The sequence below is a fragment of the Rattus norvegicus genome, chromosome 4 (genome assembly GCF_036323735.1).
Source record: "Rattus norvegicus strain BN/NHsdMcwi chromosome 4, GRCr8, whole genome shotgun sequence".
Lineage (NCBI taxonomy): Eukaryota > Metazoa > Chordata > Mammalia > Rodentia > Muridae > Rattus > Rattus norvegicus.
The window spans coordinates 172,119,251-172,136,176 of record NC_086022.1 but is presented as its reverse complement, the minus strand read 5'-3'; the positions used below and the strand labels follow the sequence as shown (position 1 = coordinate 172,136,176).

The following is a 16,926-nucleotide window of genomic DNA, read 5'->3' as shown; positions in this document are numbered from 1 at the left end:
GTTTTCAGTTGCAGAATTTCAGAGAGGCCAAATTTCAAGGGAAAAATAAAGATTCTGTTCAGTATAGGGCAAAATCGTAAGGCCAGTTCTCGGCCAGTGACTCGTTGGGTTTTACTCGCCTAACTCCCCTCTGAAGCAGGATTGTGCAGGACCGGTGTGTCACTCTGACTTACCCTAGCGCTTGGAAATTTTTACTCAGTTTTAGAAGAGTGACTCACCCCAATTAATTGTCAATAGGAAAGTGCGTTTCTTCTGAGGCAGAGACATTCTCTCGGAGAAAGACCCAGGATGCTTTGTGCACAGTGGAGCTTGGCATTTGTGAGGCAGTGCTGGGACTCAAAGTGACAACATTCTACAAATGTGGTTCCATACCAGCTACACTGGGAGGTTTGTGGAGATGGCGAAGTTTAGTGGTGATTCCCAGGAACAGCCCCGGGGCCAAGGTTTCTCGTCAGGTTGGAGCCTCAGCCTCCTTGGGGCTGAAGGAAAGGCTCCAAGTGAGCTGTGCTCCAGGAAGTCTTCCCTGACTTGAGACGTGTTGCAAGTCATTGCTCTGTGCCTCCAACAGGAAGAACCCAGGGCAGGAGCATGAAAGGAGAGAGCAGGTGCAGTAGGCAGAGTGGAGCAGAGATGTTGGGGAGGGACTCAGAGCAGAAGATCAAGGGGTCAGTGCTGACTCAGTGACTTTCAGAATGAGTCACACCGATTGGAGGATGTCGTCCTCTCTCCCTTTTCTTGTCAGGGGTTGGAGGCATGAAGCAGGCAGAGAAGACTGAGGGGAGAGGGGAATATGCAAGTAAATATAATTCATGGCATGAATCGTGAGAATGGCTTTCTATGGCTTTCGAAGCTTCCACATGGTTTATATTTTTGACCTGTTGTTGAGTGAGGTCCATTGGTACAGCAGCAGCAGGGGGAGTGAACTGGGACCCAAACACTTGGTGAGCTGTCTCCGGGGCTTACTTCTCACAGTATTATTCCACAGATAGAAAAATGCTAGCTATTCCTGTTTTCCTAGCAGACAGAATGAATCACGTTGTGGCACTCAGAGCGTGTAACACTTTCTGTTGGCATAGCTTATTTAAAAAAAAAAAAACGTGGAAATTCTGTTGCTTTTGAAACACTGACATGATTTCACTGAGCCATCCTGAAGTGAAATGCAGAGGACCTGCCCATCTAGGGAATGAAACCTAGAGATTAAGGGCCGTTGGTGTGCTAAGTGCTACTTTTGGTGGTGTTTGCTGTGTTTTGGATTGCTTTAGATATCTTTTGGCCCAAATATAAGAGAACTATCTTGCGGGGTTTGCGATGACACACCAACGCTTTCTGATGCATTACTGGATATGTTTGAAGCGTCTCAAAGAGGAGGTGCTGGGAGGATTAGAACTCTCTCTCTCATGCTTAACTTTGTGGCAGTCACTTATCCAACTCCCATCCCTTCCTCCCTGCCTCTCCTTGTTGCTTTCCTACCCTCTGTATCTAGCAACACTATCTAGCCATCTTTGCGTCCTCTCTCCCCCAAGTCCCCACCCTGCCCACCATGCCACCTTCCCAACACTTACCCCCTTCCGCCATTATACCACCTGCCGGCGGATGAATCATAACCATTGAGTAACAGCCACAAAGCCCAAGGGTCCCTTCCCAGGAAGCTTTTCTCAGGTGTTAAGTTCTCTTCCTGTGAAGGCACCTTGGTCATTGGTGTGTTGTTTTGTGAGTGACCGTTTAGTTTTAAAGTAGATGTGTGGTGTGTGTTTTGATGGGTTTGGTCTCTGTGGAGATCTGGGTGAGGGACACAGTTAACAGTCAGGATTGTCTTATATTTGGGCCAACTGAGAAGTGAGAGGTAAATACTGCCCTCACACAAGCCTCCGTTTCCAAAAGGCTTTCTTTTGGGTTTTATCCGAGTGTTAACCGGCACTGTGCCGGGGCAGTATTTAACGGCCACTTCCGCTGTAACCTCGCATCTTTGGTTCTGCAGAGATGCGACTGTGGAAAGCTTGGAGCCTTTGATGGGTAGTTACCTGCGAGCTACATTGTTTTATCTAGATTTAAAGTTTTGGATATTGTGTTGAATATGCAATACTCACAAATACTGTTTTCTCCTGGCTCAACTGTATACTTCACCACATCTGTCTGTCTGTCTGTCTGTCTGTCTTCCTTTTGAAATGCAAATCCCTGCTCACCGGCCTTCCCCTTCCTCCCCCTCCCACTCCTGCCTTCCTTCTTCCCTCTGCACTTTGCTGTTTTGTGGCCCCGGAGGGTGGAGTAGAGCCTCTACGTGCTTGGCAAGTGCTCTACCATGGAGCCTCATCCATAGCCAGAAGGACCAATTAATCATGCCTTTATCCTTAAAATCATCCACCCCCTGTATTCTCATTTTTAACAAAGAAAATTTCTAACATGAATAAGTTAGGAATAATACGGTGGCCAAAAGGGCTGTACCTTGAAAAAGTTTATAACAATAGTCTAAACTTAATTATTTTAAAAGCAGAGCCCCTTTATTTTCCATATTCACACATTGCTCCTTAACCCTCCTCGTTGTAAAACAGCGGATTTAAAGACCTTTGACTGCGGCCCACATTTAAAACCAGAGCAAGCGGCGCTCAGTGCTACTGCCTCTCGGCACCCCTTAAATCCTCATCGGTTTAAACTGTAAAACCTACCGAAGCCACATGCAAGTTCAAGCCTAGACTCAGCTTTCTTGGCATGTACTATTACGATATTATTTGTTCTTGGTTTGAGCTTGTCACTCTTTAAACTCATACATTGACTTCGAACATGGTTTTAACAACTATGGAATCATATTGGATCAAATGTGTACCTATGCAGACCTTCATGTATTAAGGATTGGCACAGGGAACTACAAGTAAATATCCAACGATGTTCTGTCCATCTGTGCCTCACTTTCCAACCTAAGTTCACACATACAACATACATTCATATATATGTGTATGTATATATATATGAATATTTATATATTCACATACATCCTCAGACACACATATATTTCAGGTTAACTATCGTCTTTTACAGAAACAAAGGACAGAATACGGTCCAAGATCAGCTGATACCCCTTCTGCCCCATCGCCCCCTCCAACACCAGCACCCGTTCCGGTCCCCCTTCCACCTTCTGCACCAGCACCCGTTCCTGTGCCCAAGGTTCCAGCGAATGTCACCCGTCAGAACAGCAGCTCCAGCGAGAGTGGGGGCAGCATCGCAAGGGACAGCCAGAGATACAAACAACTCCCAGTGGACCGTAAGTTTCCTGCGGGGGGAGGGGGGCATACCCAGTTCCACGGCGTCTGCTCGTAGTAAATATTGTGAGGTAAATAGTAGCCACTTACACTTCATGGATGCTTGCCCAGTATCTCTACCTCTGAGTTTCTCCGAGAAGCAGGTCGTTTCCTCAGCCCTCTAAGGCCTGACCCCCTGCCTTAGTGATGTTGTGACTGGCGAATGCAGACTTGCTCGAGCAGATAGATTAGGATGAACTCCTAAAACATTCCTTCCTACCTACATTCTTCAAGGCTTTAATGAGCCTCTGTGTACTTTAGAGTCTGGAAAGTGAGGGAAACCAAAGCTAATCTGTCTCTTAGAACAAGCGTGAAGAAGATTCAATGAGATAACATGTGAAAAGAAGGGGACTTGGGGGGCACCCACTCTCCCTCTCCCTGAGAAGGTTTTGTTTGTCACAACTGAGGCCCGCTGCCCGCCTTCTCCAGGCGTGTTTGGCAGCACTGTGCACTGTGAGGTACCAGGATGTGAGTAGTGCTAGGCCTGAAGACTTGGATTACTTTTGACCATTGTAAGCAAGTAGTCCACAAACGTCTGCTGCTGTCATTGTCATCCTCCCTTTTCCTCTTGTCCTCTCCGGACCGTTTGCCGTCCTCAGACACATACACAATCGCATTAATTTTACACAGTCGCCCATCAGTGTCAACATCGGATTTTCTTCTAAGTTGGACTTCATAGTCTCACAGATTTCCATGAGAATAGTTTCTATGAGAACTGTCGTAAAGTGAACAAAATTAAAGGCGCTATGACGACATAGGATTCTCTGTTTCGGGGCAGAGCTGTGTGGATGCTCTGAAAGCTAAAGTTAGCCTGAGAGCCTTTGGTGTACCTTGTTCATCGTGGCCCATCTGCTTCCTGTCTAATCATGTCCGTAACGCATTGCAAGTCACTAACTTGCCTGACTGTAACTCACTATAGAAAACTTGGAACGCTAAAACCAAGAGGACACTTCCTATAGCTGAAGTTCTGAGAAAAGTATACAAAAGTTAAGGGGACATGTTGTGTGGGAAACATATCTACCATCCTGCCCCAGGGCCACACCCAAGGTCCTGTGCCTTTCTCTCTCTATAAATTGCTCTTACTATAAATGATCGATCTGTTTCTATTCTCTTCAGTACTACTTATGCTGTGGACTAAGAATGACCCCTGGCTTAGTCTTGCTGTGCAATCTCATCTGTGACACTAGGTACCTGTATTGAATTATCAGCTTCATAGCTGACATCAGAGACCTGAGGCTCAGGTGCTGTAGAAATTTTTAATCTCAACCCCAGAGTTTCTAACCTGCCTTTGACCCTTTAGTTCCCAGATGAAAGACACACACAGCCTTTATATTTACAGTAAGCCTTAAACAGCACAAGATCTGGGCAGATACCTGCTACCCTCCATGCTATTAGAATCTACTTTCCTATCGATAACCTGAGTTACTAATTGCTAATTACTATATTTCATTGGGCTGTTCTTCCAGCCCACAGGACCATGTTTTTATGGCTCAGCCAACCCATGGCAGCTTCTTCCTCCTCCTGCACATTCCTCTCCTCATCGCCTTCCTCCAACCCCAACCCCAGGAAACCTAAACCCCACCTGTGTCTCTTCAGCCCAGCTATTGGCTGTTGGTATCTCTGTTTACCAATCAGAAACAACTTGCAGCCAAGGTGTGTGTGCAGACCCTCTCCTCAGGGACAACCGGGTCTTGGGGACCCCACACTTAGCATTACAATAGATGGGGCCTTTTCCCCCAGTGGGTTCTAGCTACATGTGCCTTTCATGATCAGTCTCAATAAATGGAAAGTACCAGAGAGAAGTAAATGTATTATAATTGTTATGGAAATAGTGGGTAGATGCAATAAACACAAGCCTATTTCATGCATGAGTTTCTCTCCCGAAGTATAAATGATTCAAATCACCTTTTTATTCATGTTTGACCTCATTAGAAAATTAAAGAGGGGCTGAGTAAGAAATGGCACTTAACAATAAGCCTGGCCTGAATTCAATCCCTGGGATCTACATGGCAAAAGGAGAGAACCAACTCTCTTATTTGTCCTCTGAACACACACACACACACACACACACACACACACACACACACACACACAAGTCAGTCAATGTAAAACATAATAAAAAACGAAAATTTGGAAAAACAACTAATTCTGTATCAGAAATAACTGTGTGTGAGTGTGAAAGACTGAGTGTTTAAAGGGACGACACATTTTCAAAGATGTCAGAGAAATAGTTTTCAGATGGGAAAGTTCTGTGGATAGATTTCATTTCCCTGGGGAACATTCCCTCTGAGAAATGAGTCTCCTTTTCTCCTTTTTTCCCACAAGTTTACTCATTACTCTGTCTAACACGTCAGCGCAGTGATCTCTGACACTGTGGCGGGCTGTTCCAGGCCTGGGGTCAGAGTTCAGAGGCATCCAGTCCCCTTTGGAGCAGCGCATGGCCTGGAACAGCCTGTTCTTTGTCTCACTTGAAGAAACTCAAGAGCCTTCTGGGGCAAAGGCATAGCTTGAATTCTTGTACAAGTCAACTCTCCTGATGATTGAGACTCATCATTTTCAAGTCAGTTTTTCATATGTGAACAGGCCCCAGGGTCTGCAAAATAGGCCAAGTTAACACATGGGCTTGCTTTCCTTAACGTAAGGTAGCCTCATCATTGCTCATGTAAAATTCCTTTTCAAAATATCCCGGGTGTAGTTTGGCATTGAATAAATTTATTTCTTTGTATAAAATGAATATTTTCCCAATAGCATATTTTTGGAGCATTTTTTTTTCTTTCTGAACAGCAAGGCCAAGATGTCAAATGCCTCTCTGGAAAATTTAGCACGGGGTGGGGGGTGGGGAGGTGGGGGTGGAGTGTTTGTCATGCACGAGTGAGGATTTGGCTTCAGACCTCCAGTAGCCATGTAAATAACAAGGCATGGCTATGAACTTCACTCAGGCAGAGACAGGCAGATCCTCAGCTCTCTGGCCATCCAGCCATGGCAATAAGGTTCAGGTTCAATGAGAGACCCTGTCTGAAAATATAACTCAGGGAATGATGGGAGAAGACATCTGACCTTTGACCTACATGGGAATCTACATGTCTACATGAGTATATACACCCTCAAAATCACAAGTTCACATGCGAGAGAGAGAGAGAGAGAGAGAGAGAGAGAGAGAGAGAGAGAGAGAGAGAGAGACACCAGTGGCTAAAGAACCCACATGCCCTCTGGTCAGAACTGCTACTTGGGGGTGGTTGGAGCCAGGCATCAGGTAAGCTATTCAGGTCGGCGGATCACAGATCCAGAAATCGTGATCCCCTCTTGCCGCTTCTGAAGATGCCGATGACCTGCTAGTTTGCTTTGCACGTCTACTTCAGTCCTTTGAAATCTAACCCCTTTGATTTGACTGCAATCCTTTGTAATCAGAACTGTTACTGTAGGGAGAGGTGTGTCTATCCTTAGGAGAGAAAGTTGAAAATGGAAACCAAAAACAAGGGGCCTTCTAGAAAGAGGTTTCTTTGTAATGCCCCAAGCAAGCCTAACTGTGGCCTTGTGGTCCTCTGCAGTGGAGAAGGAAGGTGCTGTGTATTTCACGATGGTGGTGTTTCTCTCTGTCATTTTAAGGCTGACCTGTATGACAGAGCATCAGGTGATTGAAAGCAGCTCCTGGAACCCAGGCACCATTTGTGTTTCTCCATCCACAGTGCCCTTTCCCTTCTTTCTCCCTCCATTTTCTTTCTCTTTCTCTGTCAACTTTAACTCTGTTTTCATTTCTTCAAAAAAATTTCCTAGATGAGGAAGGGGCTCTCTCTCCAAGAGGTTATGGCTGCTGGTGGGGAGACAAAGTCATTGTCTTCATGCTGAATTACAGATGCCCCAGGGGTTAGCTTCATGCTTAGCCTCTGTGAGTGGCTCTGAGGAAACCCAGTGGGTCACAAGGCAACACACAAGAGGATGGAAGGCAGGGTGGTTGCACAAGTAGGGAATGGTGGGGGTTAGGATAAGAGATGGGGGATTGGGGATTTAGCTCGGTGGTAGAGCACTTGCCTAGCAAGCGCAAGGCCCTAGGTTCAGTCCCCAGCTCCGAAAAAAAAAAAGGATAAGAGATGGGAGAGGTGAATATGAGCCAAATATCTTATAATATAGAACATTATATAATATATATATGTGTGTGTGTGTGTGTGTATATATATATATATATATATATATAGAGAGAGAGAGAGAGAGAGAGAGAGAGAGAGAATTATTGAAGAATGAGTTAACATTTCTTTCATACTCGAAGCCTTAGTACAAATTAGTCTCCAATATCACTAATTGTTTCACAGTTCACTTACTTTCTAAACAACAGACACTTTTCCTGAACGGCATACAAAGCTCCCACAGCTCTCAGGTCACTGCCACTTGTCAAGATAATTAGTTAATTGAATTATGATACCACTTCTGAGTTCTTGAAAACAGCAACAGATAGCAATGAACCTAAATACGTATGTGTGTTTTTGATGCATACAGGTATTGTCTCCCTCTATTTTGATTCGTTCGCCATTTTTCTCATGAACGCCACACTCCTTTATAAGCACATGGCTAGGAGTGGAGGATGCTGGGAAAGGTCATGGAAGGTCATTTCAGTGACGTGAGTCTGAAACAGGCCTGGTCTGAAAGTCAGACCAGCTAGATGAGCTCATTTCTACTGCTGATTGGCAGACACTTAGACAGATCGTTTCTCTTCCTCCTTCATTTCCTGACCTGGTGATAACCTCATGATTGGAACATGGTGGTTATCAAGGTCTCAGATAAATGGTGAGGTACAAGGGCCAGGGTGAGTGGATATCTACCGGGGTGACACTGTCAACGTGATCAGGATGTAGAGGCCAACAGCTGTGTGGATCAGCAATGCTCTGAAGGGAGGAAATGACAATTTTTAAACAGAGCTGGAGAAGCTTCAAAAGGAGTCATGTAGGTTTATTAGTGAGGTGAGAGGGATTCCAGGTAAAAGAGGCTGCAATGGCCAATAACTCAGAGGCACCAAGGAAGCAATGCCACATCAGCTAGGGTAAGGAGCTGGAAGAGAGACAGACACTTTCCTCCGAGGGGTAGAGACCAGGCAGGCAGCACCACCACTGCAGTGGTTTGGAGCCCAGGAGCTGCAGTATATGAAAGGACCATTGCAGTCAGTCAGTTTGCAGAAGGTGACAGGAGATGGGGTGTGATTGAGAGAGGAAGCGGAGACCTATTGCTGCTTCTGAGCAGGCTGGAGGCAAGCGAGAGAAGGAAGTGGCAGGACTGGCGATATATTTTGAAGTGGAGAACTTAAGGGATTTGTTAGTAGAGTCTGTCCGATATGGATTGAAGGGCTACACTGCTGGGTGGTTCTGAGGTAAATGGAAAGATGAAATTGCCATTAAAGAGCCAAGAAATGGACTGGAGAGATGGCTCAGTGGTTAAGAGCATCCGCTCCTCTCCCAGAGGTCCTGAGTTCAGTTCCCAGAAACCACATGGTGGCTCACAACCATCTGTAATGGGATCCGATGCCCTCATATCCATAAAAATAAGTCTTAAAATAGAGTGAAGAAATGAAAAAGAAAGCCATTGAGCTTGATGAAGTCATGAACTTGATGAGCATTGAGGAGATGTTGAGAGTTTGGACGGGTTATCGTTGAGGTATTTTTCGGACATGTTTGAATATGGACGCTGAATGATGTGTGACAACAAAAACAGTGGATTTCGACTTCAGAGTCAGCCAGGACTGGGGAAGTAATTCAGTGTGACCAGCTTTCGCTTGGCCCAAGATGAGGCACAATGATCGTTCGTGGGGTAAAAGAAGGCCAGGAAGAGGTCCCAGGCCTGCACTCAGGAACACTTCCACATTACTGGGTCATCAAATGCAAAGATTCAGATCTGGATACTGAGAAAGAGAGAGTGGGGAGATAGGAGGCACCCAGACAGCAGAGAGACTGTAGGTCCTTGGGAGGAAGCACTTTAAGGTAGAACCACTTGCCAAGGGCACTGGGCTAAAGGAGGTTGGGAGGAATTGGCTCCTGGAGTGGAGGGTGGTGAAGAGATGGGGACAGAGTCAATGAACTTAAAGGAGAAGAGGAGGGCAGGGTTGGTTAATAGCGCAAACCCGTTCTCCTGGACTGGTGCTTACAAGAGAGCAGAGACGTAGTGAGCCCCGGGAGCAAAATTGGAGATTTAAAAGTGAGAAACATGACTAACATAAGAGTGTCTCTGTGTGTGGATGAGCTGAATCTGGAAGGAGGGAAATCCATAGAAACACAGGTCAACTAGGGGAGAAATTACAGCAAAGGGTTAGACTAGGCCGAGACCTTAGTGTCTAGCACACAGAGAGGGGCTGGTCTTGGGCATATGGGCTGGGGAGGGGGTGACAGGACATAGCTGCTGTATTGGAGCAATTACTGGCAGGAAGAACCATTGGAGAGACATATAGAGATTATGATTTACTTATTTTTGAACCAGGGGGGTCCCACGGTGCAGACCACACTGCCACAGAATTCACTGTGTAATTTTGGAGGTTTCTCTTTACCTCCTTCATTTTCTTCCTAAGTTAGGAAGTGAGATCATCATAGCAAAGATGAAAAACAAGTTGGAGGTCCATAGACCAAGCCTTCGATATGAAAGGACCATCTAAGAAGAGAGGAGAATTTATGGTCTTAACTTAGGCACTCTGACATTCAAGGCCAGACGGTCATGGGAGGCTGGCACAGGGACTGTGGAATGTTTCTTGTGTTCCAGCCATCTGCCTACTGCATGCCAACAGCAGATTTCTCCCTTGACCATGGCCACCTGTGAGCACCAGAAGGACATCTAGATTAGTCCCTGGGTGAGATCTCACTGGGTTAAAGCAGTACAGAAAAGATGGCCAGGTCTACAGGCAGCCTCGTGGGGACCCTGACCATACATCAAGCACCAGGCCCTCAGCTGCTGTCCCGTACGTAGCTGAGCAGGTGCAGTCCCAGTCTATGGAGACGCCTGAGCCAAGAGAGGGGCCAGGAAGCTGCTTTAATAATTTATCATGCAGTTTACACCAGGTTGAGGTACAAGTGAGGGGAGATGGCAGGAACTCTAACCCTGGATCCCAAACTTCGCGGGACTCCGGGGATGGTTAGGGACGGGATTCTGGAGGGGGATTTCACATTAGAGGTGTCTGACCGTGAGCGCTCCCTCTCTGCGTCCAGGAAGGAAATCTCAGATGGAGGAGGTGCAGGATGAACTCTTCCAGAGGCTGACCATCGGGCGCAGCGCCGCGCAGAGGAAGTTCCACGTGCCACGGCAGAACGTTCCAGTGATCAATATCACGTATGACTCCTCCCCGGAAGAAGTGAAGACGTGGCTACAGTCGAAAGGATTCAACCCTGTGTGAGTGTCCGGTGTGGACTGCATGCCCTCTCAGCTGGGTCACTTACGAGCCACCCATGACTCTGAAAACGCTTCAGAGCCCAGGTGACATGCTTTGTCCCGTACTGAGGAAAGGGTGGCTCACCGTTCCAAGGCGAAGACGAGGAAGGTTGAGCTGGGAGACGGGAGTGACTAGTGCTAGTCTGTCTTCTAGCTGGTAGTGTGTGTCCCTCACCAGTCTATCGAACAATTGTTACCAGCTGTGTGGACTGCTGGCGATTTATTCCTTATCATCAGTTATGCGGGGAGGAAGATGGTGGTCTTAGCTGGACCATACCTTGTAGGACACGTAACATACGTCTTCTCGCTGCGGGATAGCATGTGTTAAGGCTGTAAATCAGAGGGATCTTTCCTGCTTTAGTATCTCTGATCTAAAAGTCTGTAGATGTTTTGTATATACTTGGAACCATGAATAAATCATGTTTGAAGAGTCTTAATATAGAAACTCACTCGCTTGTCGTAATTGACAACGAAGCGAGGTTGTTAGCCAGTTGCCACGTTACTAGAAAGCAGTCTGTTGCCATGTTAGGGATAAGAAGCAGAAACCTGAGGGGGTTGATAATTAGAAGCCCAACTGCATCCTGTCAGATGCTCACTGGTCATCCTGCGGGAGAGGAGCCTCTGGACCATGGCCGTGGCCGTCCCTTGGTATTCCTTTGTCTCTGCACCATAGAGCTACTTAAGGATACAGAACACACAGTACCGGCCTCTGCCTATAATCCCAGCACATGGGAGTTGGGGGCGGAGGACCTGCAGTTCAAAGTCAACCTGAGCTACAGAAAGAGTTCTAAACCAGCCTGGGCTGCGTGAAAGCCTGTCTCAGAAATGAAATAAAATGAGCATTCAAAAAAAACATAGGTAGACAGAGAAGATAGATAGATACATAGATGATGACAGATAATAGTAGATGATAGATAAATAGATTATAAATAAATAGATGAGAGATAGGCAAATAGAAGATAGAGATAGATGATAGATAAGTAGATATAGATGATGGTAGATAGATGATAAATAAATAGATTATAGATGATAGACAGACAGACAGAGCTGGAAAGACAGTTTAGTCATTAAAGCTAGGCAGACAAGTAAAGAACGTGAAGAAGGAGAGACAGAAGCAGCCTTTCTCGTGCTGACGTTACCACACTCTGTAATTAATTTCCTTGTGCCCCGATTGCAGGACGGTCAGTAGCCTCGGGGTGTTGAACGGAGCGCAACTCTTTTCTCTCAACAAAGACGAGCTGAGGTCTGTCTGCCCTGAAGGTGCCAGAGTGTTCAGTCAAATCACCGTCCAGAAAGCCGCTCTGGAGGTGAGACTTGTGGGACGGAGGAGCTGGGGTTTGTGCCAGGAGGGGCTGAGGACTGGCCAGTGACGGCCCTGCAGCCAGTGGCCAACTCCCCCTCACTGAGGAGATGAATTAAGCTTGACTCAGCTTTTCCTACTCCGCCACTGAATACCATCAGTAACTATGTTCAAAAGTATTATCTTTCAAGGGCAGCTAGAGCTTTATTACCGAGCATTTAACAAAAGCACAATTTTCTTGTTTTATGACATGAGCTGCTGTAAGAACTTTGCTAATAGACAGTAAATTCATACCTGAGTGAGTAATGGTCTGAAAGGGCAGGGATTATATTTTCTTATTTTTATTTATTTTGGAAATGTCAGTGTAATAAATAAATAAAACTCTAGGTGCAGGGTGCCTGGAGAGATGTCCTACCTGTTAAGAACGTGCCCTGCTTTTATAGAGAACCCACAAAGACCGCACATAACCATCTGTAACTCCAGCTTCAGGAGTTGGGCACTATAGAGTGCCCTCCACAGCAGCTATGTTCATGTACCCACATACATGTAAAACTACATAAAACCCAAGCTGTGGCTGGGCATGACAGTGGCCAATGTGTAATCCAGCACTCAGGAGGGGTAGGCACAGCCTCAGCTACACAGTGGGTTCAAGGACTCTCTGGGTTCCTGAGGTCCCTTCTCTAACAAACCAAAGTCCTGGACGAATTTCCCAAGCCGAGTTACCCCCCCCCACCCCGAATCATCACGAGTATTGAGGAAGGTCATGAAGAATGTGTATCTATGGGCTAGGGAGACAGCTTAGCAGCTAAGGGTATACACTAAGGAGGGCTAGGTCCAGTTCCTGTACCTAGTTAACTATCTAAGCACCCCACAAATGCTTCTAACTACAGCCCTGGGGGAACTGACACCTCTTCCGGGCTCTGAATATGCACAGGCAGACCTATGAGTGAACACGTATATAACATACACACATATACTCATACACTCTCATACAGATACGTTCTCTCACAAACACGCACATAAATAAATGTATAAAATAAATCTTAAAGAAACAACACACAGCTGCAAGAACAATTATTTGGTCACAGTTGTCTGCATAGCTGCTGGAGAGTAGGTGAGCCTCTGTTCGGCTGGAGGTACTCAAGCTATTCTGTTCAAAGTTGGCTCTGTAAGAGTTAATGGTTTTGTTAAATTTATAGCTGGCCTCAAATAAAAGGATATAGAATGCAAGCCGAAGCTGATAGCTAATTATTCCCAGCAGGTATATTGTGTAAATGGAACAGTTAAATAACTCAGGATAAAATAGCCTTGTGTGTATAATCCTGTAGCCATCCTCCATCAAGAGAAATTCCATTACCCTGAGAACTCTTCCCTCCAACGTTGATCTGGAAGGTTTTAAGCTCCAGTCTGACGACTGCTTTTCGTGTGTAGAGTATGAATAAGAATTATGTCTTCCATAAAGTAGTTTTATTACCATTGTATTTCTAATCTTGTTAAGAATATATAAATTACCTCTCAAGGGTATTTTAGAAAATTTTATATCCCTAACTTTCTTCCTTCCGGGAACATCCTGTTCTTATCTTTGCCCGCTCTTCCTGCTTCCTGCTTCTGACTCCTCTGAGGCAAAAAACTGCTATCAGGTTTCTTTGTGCTTCTTGGCCTTGGGTCTGGTTCCTTACTTAGTTTTTGCCACCACAAATTGGTCCCAGAACCTTTAGTGGGCAGAGAGACTAGGAGAGGGTACCCGGGGTTGTTGGAAGAACTGGGGAGCTGGTAAGCTGGCATGGTCAAAGGGTCAGAGTTGTCTGAAGGGGAACGACATGTTCTGAAGACACCCTTTAAGAATCTCTGAGAGGAGAGGAGTCCCTTGGTTGACTGACAGTTCTTGGAAGGTGCGAAAAGATGGCTCGGGTGATAGAGCACTTGATTCATAATCACGAAGACCCAAGTTCAGATCCCGAGCCCCCAGGTACAAAGTTGACATGACTGTGTAAGTCCTGGTCAGGGGGTGCGGAGGCAGGAGGATCCTGGGTCAGCCTGGCTAACAGACCAGCGAGCCTCAGGTTTAGTATGAGCTTCTGTCTCAAAAACTAAGTTGGAGCCACGTGTGGTGGTGCACCCCTCTAATCCTAGTGAAAAGGTAGGGGCAGAGGGATCCCTACGAGTTTCAGGGCAGCCTGGTCCACATAGAGAGTTCCAGGCAAGCCAGGGTCACACAGTGAAACCCTGTCTCAAGCAAAAGGGAAGTAAAATAATAATGTGAAAGGTGTTCGAGAAGAAAGTAGTATTGTCCTCTGACCTCAGGTGCATGTAAGCACTTATGCATACGTGTGTACCCAAACACACATGTGCACACATCTGTAGACACACACACACACACACACACACACACACAGACAGACAGACAGACAGACAGACAGACAGACAGACAGATAGATAGATAGATAGATAGATAGATAGATAGAGATAGATAGATATGCGCGAAGTGTTCTTTGGTAACTGACTCCTTGTACATATACCCTGTTTGAATTGGCAAGTCTAGAACATTCTCCATCGCTGCTCTGTCCTTATGGTAAACTGTCTCAGTCAGTGGACAGTGAAGAACTTGTGTTAAGAGAGTCGATCACCCGATGTGCTGCTGTAGTCTGGAAACTTAACGGGCAGGTAGAGGAAGCTCCTGCTTTCTTGAAGAGTTAGTCAGGGGGTGGGGACACTGGGGTCTATGCCTGAGCCCTTCGGTGACCTACAGCCAGCACACCCAAGCCGGTAACTATGTTGTCTGGTCCACGTTTATCCTTCAGGACAGCAGCGGAAGCTCTGAGTTACAAGAAATCATGCGGAGAAGGCAGGAGAAGATCAGCGCTGCGGCCAGCGACTCGGGAGTGGAGTCCTTCGATGAAGGGAGCAGCCACTGATTTCCTTGAACTCCGTTATCCTTGGCACGGCTGTTGGATGGTGTTGGACACTCTTTGTTTTAAGAAGCCTTGAAGGGAATGTCAAATCTATTGTCTTGGTATATGTAATCCATCTCCATAAAAGGAGACCGTATAATGCCTGAGTAAGCAGAGGACTTGCTGCTTCTGCGCCCACTGTTTTGATTAAAACTGAGAAGTGGGCAGGTGAGAGGGCTCAGCAAGTAGAGGTGCTTGCTGCCAAACACAGAGACCTGAGTTCGAGTCCCCCGGGCCTACATGGTAGAAGGCGAGAGCTAGCTTCTGCAAGTTGTCCTTTGACCACCACACATAGATAAATAACAAATGTAATTTAAAAAAAAATTTTAAAGAAAGTTTAATTTAAGAAAAAAAAAACAACAGAAGTTTTAGACTGTTCTCAGGTTGGGAAATATTTTTTTCCCACTTTCCTAAGGTGTTTCCCCCTTTGCTACGTTAATTATCACAGCCTTGCTTGATGATCTGAGTGGATTTGACAGTGGCAAATGCATTCACTACAACAGGGAAAGACACAGCCAGCGATGAAAACGGTCTCAGCTTTCAGTGACTGGGGTGCCTGTCATCCAGGGAGGAGGCTCAGTTAGACTACCGTCAGCCCACGTGAGGTCTGTCCTCTGACATACCTAACGGGGGCGTATTTATCATTATTTAAAGTTCTTAATGCCAACAGTTTTTAAGAAATGATCACATTTGAATGAACTGTACAGTAGGACACTATACTCTGTCCCCGAGAAACTTTCTTCCCCTCAGCTCTGTTGATTGCGAAATCCTGCATAGATTATGCTTTGATGTAGTTTCTGCTTATTACGTCAACTGTAATTAAACACCAGAAAGCACAAGTTCAAAGTAAGGCATATGCATTCACAATCAGAGTAGCCCACCTTGGTGTTTATTACAGTATTTCGCTTAGCGAAGGCCCCAGTTATAAATATTGACATAAGTAGTCAAAGGATATTGGGCCATTGTATGTGTTTTACCTGTGTATCAGGGACACTTAATTTACGTGTACTCTAGCCCCACGGAAGAGTCTACATGGAGAGAAAGCACATCGCTAACCTTCAACAAATGTTATTTTTGGAAACACAGGTTTTTGTCATTAAACATAATGTTATTTCACATATACAAAGGAGATGTTATGTAAGAATGTTGTATATTTTAACATAAATCCATTTAGAGAGATTATCTAGATTCATTAATTTTTCATAGTGCCTTTTTCACATGAGTCAGCTGGAGAGAGCCTGCAATAAACAGTATTTGCTGTGTATTAATAAATAGCTCCTATCTCGTCAACACGGGAACGTGTGCTTTGTAGGCTGAGCGTTTGGGGTGGGCGGGATGAAGGACGTCCCCTTAGAAAGGAGGCTCCAGGGTGTGTCTGTGCTGACAGTGGCCTAGGATACTGCCCCGTGTTCCCCTGCTTTCTGCCTCGCTTGGTTTCTCATCCCTGCCTTCTACCATCAATTCGGAGTTGGAAACCAGAGTGGCAGCTCACACAGGCTGCATTTGTTATTGATAAACGCTCCAAACTGAATACGTTTCTGGAGATCTGCAGTAACCGCCAGCAACTTCCCGGGGCCATGTTTCCAGACGTCGACGAAGGGCACGGCAGCCTTTCCTTTCGACTTCTGTCTTCCCATCATCCTTAGCACATGTAAGACGAGAAAGAATGATGCCTTGTGTTCTGTGAACCCCTCATTGAAAAAAAAAGGCTCTGAAAGGCAAAATAAAATTCAAATATTAAGAGCACCTGGTTGAAAAGTAGCATATGCAACAGAGAAAGAATCGGTGTAATTTATAGCTCTATGTTATGATACAGAGGGGGCGTGGTTTATATCTGTGTATACGAAGGGAGTGCATCAGACATGCAGTAATGACAGGACTCAGGAGTTTGGGAATGCAGGACGCTGAGGCGTGGTGAGATTTAGAAGGCTGAGGCAGAGTCCTGTCTGAGCCGCTGTCCAGATGTTTGGGGCAGAGTCCTGTCAGA

General features: G+C 45.8%; 1 protein-coding gene across 8 annotated transcripts in view; it reads left to right on the top strand.

Moving 5' to 3' along the window:
* Eps8 (EGFR pathway substrate 8, signaling adaptor) overlaps window positions 1-16,680 on the top strand; it is a 172,174-nt gene extending 155,494 nt beyond the window's left edge. For 7 of the 8 annotated variants that reach the window (XM_063286164.1, XM_063286162.1, XM_063286158.1 and 4 more), the window contains 4 exons: window positions 3,034-3,256; window positions 10,469-10,649; window positions 11,866-11,995; window positions 14,790-16,229. In XM_063286164.1, coding sequence (XP_063142234.1) covers window positions 3,034-3,256; window positions 10,469-10,649; window positions 11,866-11,995; window positions 14,790-14,903 — 648 coding nt within the window. In that variant the 3' untranslated portion in view covers window positions 14,904-16,229. Of the gene's footprint in view, window positions 1-3,033; window positions 3,257-10,468; window positions 10,650-11,865; window positions 11,996-14,789 lie in introns of all 8 variants that reach the window. The other variant, NM_001376935.1, reaches the window with a different exon arrangement.
* The last annotated feature ends 246 nt before the right edge of the window (window positions 16,681-16,926 follow it).